Below are 5,650 nucleotides of genomic sequence, written 5' to 3' on the forward strand. Positions count from 1 at the left end.
TTAATGATCACTCTTTAATGTGTCCGTGCTGCAAACGTGAGTTTTTGTATGGCAAGTTTTCTAAAGCGGGGGGGGGGGGGGGGGGGGGGGGGGGGGGGGGGGGGGGGGGGGGGGGGGGGGGGGGGGGGGGGGGGGGGGGGGGGGGGGGGGGGAGAAAGGGGAGGGGGCCTACACCTGCACTAAATAGGGAGCTTGTTAGGTGACTGCTGTGATCAGTCCCCAACTTGTTCTGCCTGATCAAGCACAGTGGGCAGAGATCCAATCACAAAAGCATTCCACAAAGCAAGCAAAGCAAAAATCTTCACTAAACTGACTACTGGAATGAAAACTGCTGGGGTCCATCCCTTCTCTTCCTGGAAAAGAAGCACATTCTGGTAAAGAGGGAAGGCGGTTGAGACTATGGAGACATCATCTTCCAAAATCATTTCTTGAGAATGTCTCCAGACACCCTGATAACAACACTGCACGATGTACACAGCAGATTTACTCGAAGTCTTATTTCCAAGATCCTATTCTCTCTTATTTCTTCCTTTGGAAAAGTAACCCTTTAAAAAAAACTTCCACTCTTCCAGGGTAGGCTGCCCCTGGGGTCAGGTCTTCCTCCAGCCCTTATTATCTTGCTTACTGAATTGCCCAGAAGACGCACCAATTAGATGTTTTAAATGCTTTCTAAACCTTTCAAACAATATTCATACCCATTATAGTGTTGTCACCATACCCTCCTTGGGGGGAGTTACATGAAGAAAATGAGGCACAGCAGAGGTGACTTGCCTGTCACTGTTAGTGACAAAGAAAAGGAATGCTCAAGGTTTCTGGCAACTTATCCTGTGTAGAAACTAAGCAAATCAACACAAAAACACATTCCAGAGCCAAATACCCTCTTCTTTCAATCACCTGTTGTTCTGGATTATTTACCTTTTGTTCCCTCCAGACGTTCATGCTAACAGTTGAGATTTAACTTTCTTGGTAAATCACAGCAAACCAGCATAACAATGACTGCTTTTTAAGAAAGTAACTTTCGGAAGGAGAATGTCATCAACCCCCAAAGCTTAACAGTTGCTTATTACTGCTCAATATTCGGTGCTCTTATTAAATTAAATTTTAAAAAGCAGCTTTCACTTGTTGATTTGAAAATGAGTTGATGGGATTCCATTTACGATGTCCTGTTTGTATGAATCACTAAGCGCTAGGGAAGGATATCTGAAAGCATCCTCATGCTACATATCCTTAAGTTTGAACTACTCCTAAAATGTAGAACCAGTGTTTAAATGATAATCGGTTCTTTCCGGGTAAAGAAACTTATCATTAGATTAAAACAAGTTTTTGCAACGATCACAAGGTATTGCATGATTAAAACTGAATTCTACTTTCCATGCTAAATAAGCACCAGTGAATGAAATATTAGCTCACATTTTCCTAACAATGCAGACAGAGTAGTGCATCGATCGATTCATTAAGCAATAACCATTAACTTCAGGGAAATGAATTCTAAACTCACCAACCTCTTTGGGGAGAGTCGAACTTCTCGTTGTCAGGTCTGGCAAAGTCCATTCTCACGTACGTGTCGTCGTCGTCGTCAGAATCTTCTTGCTCTGGGGGTCTCGGCGCCCGGCCGCGGCCAGGTGATGGAGGGGGAGCGGCGGCTGCAGCGGCAGCCCCGCCGGCCCTGTCACCTCCCGCAAGGTCTGCCGATGGGTTTTGGGCTCTGGGGTTCGAGCCACCCGCAACGTCTTGGGCCCCTCTTACCGCTTCGGCACCAGCAGCATTAGCAGCAGGTTGGAACCGGCGGACGGAGGCGGAGTCAGATCCCGCGGCGGCCTCGAGGCCCGCGGCGGCAGCGCCGCTGCCCGGGGCAGCGACCAGGGTGGAGGCGGCGGCTAAAGCCCGGCTCACGGCTAAGGTTGGCGCGGCTGCCGCGGCCGTGGCCGCGGCTAAAGAGGCGGAGAGGTCTCTCTCGAGGCTGTCGGTCGGGAAAGCAGAGACGGCGGCTCTGGCAGCTGCAAAGAAACTTTGCGAACGGCTTTGTGGGCGTCTTCTCTCGAGCTCTTCTTCCAGCAGCAGCCTCGCTACAGGTGGTGGTTCAGAGCAGCGGCTGGGGGAGAGAGAAATGTCCATACAGCACTCAGAAAATGGGTCGACCACGTAGATGCGACCTGTTTCAGCGTCGTAGCGAATGGCACTGTCAGCAAAAGGCACGGCTGGTGTCATTGCTGGGTTGAAAATCACTTCAATGTAGTCACCTTCTTCCTCATTAGCACTGTTACCTGTAGCACTGGGAGGAAGAGGCGGAAGTGGCCACCTAGCACCGTCCAGAGAGAAGGGGTTGGCACCTGGAATAGCTCTTAAAAGATCTGAGAGGTCGTTTGCTGGATTTGGAAATGGCACTCCGAACTCAACATTCACATAATTCGAAAAGGCGAACTGTCTGGGGTCGGCAATTATGCCCCACAAACCTGGCAGTCTTTGAATACAGGGAGCTGGCATATTGCTACCTCTTTTAGGGAAGTCAATCTTGATGTAGCCACTAGTGCTGTCGGCTTCTTTCTGCTCATGTATGGGCTTTTGTGGTTTTGGCTTGATTTTATTCCCTTTTGTAATAAAAGGAAGTCGATTAGGTCTCTTAGTCTTGTTCTTGGGGGGCCCATCACCTGAACGCTTGGAAGGTGATCCCTCATCTCTAGGCTTTGAGAATGACCCCTCAACTGAAGGCTTTGAAGTTACATCTTTGGGGCCTCTGTTAGATGAGGCTTCTTTGTCTAGGCCCTTCCCCAGGAATTTTCCAGGTAACATTGGTACATACTCACTGTGGTCACTCTGCCCCAATGGGGAGCTCCGAAAAGCATTTGGCAGAGAGAAGTAGGAGCTCCAACTTTTGGAGGAAGAGCCTCCCTGAGGATTTCTGGGGTTTTTTGGAATTGCACCAGCTCCAGGAGCCATAAACATGTAGTCACTGTCACTGTCATTGTCCTTTGAGTCATCCTCTTTGTCAGGATCAGGTGCTTTTGCAGGACTTGGTGCAGGTGGTGGGCTCACTCTGGGAAACATCATCATGTACCCTCTTGAATCTTCGAAAGGTGATCGAGAGTGGCGCTTCTTTGACACAGAGACATTTTGAGGAGCCATTGGCATATAATCGCTGGAGCTTGGGAGAGGGGCAGCCACCCCTGGCCTCATTGGCACATATGGGTCATCCTCATCTTCATCAAAAGCTCTGGCCCTGTGGGGACCCCAAGCTGCACCTTCTGGGGTCTCTGTGTCTTTAACTTCTTTGGCTTCTTTGCGTTCTTTTGTGGCTCTTCTGTCAGCACAAAAATAAAGTCGGAACCTTCCCCCAGACTTTCCTTTTCCACCAGTTGCTGCAGCTGGTGGGGGTGGAGGTGGTGAAGGTGGTGGCATTTGCTGTTGCTTGCTTTGAGTTAATTTGCCAAAGTAGGATCTTTTCTTCAGAGATTTCCCATGATCACCATTGCCTTCGGAGCCTTTCCCACTTCCTGGGCCTTTGCTCCCTCCAGAGTTCCTGCCCCTGCCTGAGCCATGGCCATCTCCGGGTCCTTGGCCACGGCCTGAGCCGTGCCCACCTCCAGCTCCCTGGCCACTGCCTGAGCCATGCCCACCTGAGGTGCCCTGGCCATCTCCTGAGCACTGGTTTCCTCCTGCACCCTGGCCCCCGGAGCCCTGGCCACTTGAGCCCTGGCTGCCACTTGAGCCCTGGCCACCTCCGGAGCCGTGCCCCCTGCCCGAGCACTGGCTTCCTCCAGAGCTCTGGCTACTGGAACCTTGGCCACTTGAACCCTGTCCACCTCCTGAGCCCTGGCCATTTCCGGAGCCCCAATTGTTCATGGGCATATAGTCGCCTCCGTTTCCTTCCTGATCCTCTTTTCCCTGAGGATTGCCTTCTTCCCCAGAGTTGCCAGAGCCGGGACCAGGTGCTTCAGAAGACAGGCAAGCTCCCTCGCTGGGGGCTTCTGCAGGGTGCGGGCCACGCACGGGGCTGGGTGCTACACGGCGAAAAAAGCTGGCTGGCACTGAAATCGCTCTCCTGGATCTCCGCGCTCTGGGCAGGTGCAGTCTTCCTCGCCTGGAGTGGGGCACAGGCTCACTGGGTGTTATGTAGCGCCTGGCAAGGAGCATCTCGTCTTCCCCATCACCGATGGCCCTGAGGTGGCAAAACTGCTCAAAGCGGGACCTTCTGAGCCAGCCGCCAGGCTCGAGCGGCAGCATGTCCAGGTGCCTCCTAGTGGACAGCAGGGTTAACAGGTGGGCGCCGATACTGATGCTGTAGCTGCGGCAGCGGGCTCTGTATTCGTCTGCACACAAGGCTCTCATCTTCTCCAAAAACAGCTCGTGCATGTTTTGGGCCACCACACAGTCATCGACCTGCATCCAGAGCTCCCCCGGACCGATGACGGTGGACCTGCCGACTTCCAAGAAGAAATACTGCTCCGAGTGCCCGCAGCGACGGATGCTCAGGAGCTGGACGACCACGCTGGCCACTTCGGTATTTAGCCTCACAAACACAACCTCCTCGTCGGTAAGACAGAGCCGGAACACGCCGCTCAGCTCTTTTCTGTGCCCCAGCCCCCTGGGTTTGACTATTACCTGCCACACATCTTTGTAGAAGGGTGGCTCCGCCGCCGCTGCAGCCGCCAGTGCGGCCGGCTCTCCATCCGGCTGCGCGCCGGGCGTGCCGCAGCGGCGGCGCTTGCTCTCGAGGATGAGGCGGCTGAGCAGCAAGTACCAGCTCTCTTGCTCCGACTCGTTCTCGGCCACCATCGCGAAGTACTCGTCCTGGGTGAAAAGAGCGATGAGGTGTCGGTACCTTGCGTCGGCTCGCTGGCTCACCGAGAAGCACTGGTACAGGGTGATCACGCGCCGCGGTGGGATGAGCGCGGGGACCGCGGCGCCAGAGGCAGCCGCCGCTGCTGCAGCCGCCGCGGCGCGGACACTGTGCCGGAACTTCCTGGCATTTTCGTAGTATTCCAGTCGAGCTGGGGCGTCGGCGGTCTCCAGTTTGAGCACGAAGTAGCGCCTGTGGCCATGCTTCTGCTTCCGCAGGTAGCCGCGTTTGCAGACTTCGTCCCCGACGGGGAGGTCCTCCTCATCGGACTCGGAGTCTGACCGGGAGCCGGTGGCCGTGGAGAGCCACATGGCTCCCGGACAAGACGACCCGGTCCCAATGAGTGCGGTCGGGGTTCCCGAGGAAAGAAGTGGGGTGGGCGCCACCGCAGCTAGAGCTGCCGCTGTTGCCGCTGCTGCAGCTCGCAGTCTCCTTGTCGCTTGGTCGCGAGCGAAGGAGCAACTCGCCATGGTGATGCACGATGGTTTTAAGGTGAGCGGGCGGAGGGGGGGGGCTCGGGGAAGCGAGGGCTGGGGGAAGAGGCCGTTTACCCCTGTCCGCCCGCCCCAGCCCCCTCCCGCCTCGGCCCGTGCCCCCGCCCACTCCACTCGAAGCGCGCGGCGGCGGGCAAAACAACACGTGACCGCTGCCTCACGCGGCGGCCGCTGTGGCTCCGGCTACCAACACAGTGGAGGGGCGCGAGCGGCCGCCAGCAGAGGTGTGCGAGGGAGGGGGCAGTGGGCCCGAGAGGCGGGGCCACCTCCTATCCCGCCTAGACCCTCTTGGAGAATCTTCCGGCCTCTGGGCCTCGGG

The 5,650-nt window shown here is 55.5% G+C and overlaps 1 protein-coding gene across 2 annotated transcripts; it reads right to left on the reverse strand.

The window, feature by feature from the left end:
- Positions 1-1,415: 1,415 nt before the first annotated feature.
- IRS4 (insulin receptor substrate 4) lies at positions 1,416-5,330 on the reverse strand. 2 transcript variants are annotated; one of them, XM_032620901.1, is made up of 2 exons: positions 3,684-5,330; positions 1,416-3,653 (listed from the first exon to the last, which is right to left on the reverse strand). In XM_032620901.1, exons 1-2 carry the CDS (start codon positions 5,305-5,307, stop codon positions 1,495-1,497), a joined length of 3,783 nt encoding a protein of 1,260 aa, XP_032476792.1. In that variant the 5' UTR covers positions 5,308-5,330; the 3' UTR covers positions 1,416-1,494. The 2 variants fall into 2 exon arrangements, with proteins under 2 accessions (XP_032476792.1, XP_032476791.1); XM_032620900.1 differs by having other exon boundaries at positions 1,495-5,307.
- Between the last annotated feature and the right edge of the window lie 320 nt (positions 5,331-5,650).

Source organism: Phocoena sinus, chromosome X (genome assembly GCF_008692025.1).
Source record: "Phocoena sinus isolate mPhoSin1 chromosome X, mPhoSin1.pri, whole genome shotgun sequence".
NCBI classification, from domain to species: Eukaryota; Metazoa; Chordata; class Mammalia; order Artiodactyla; family Phocoenidae; genus Phocoena; species Phocoena sinus.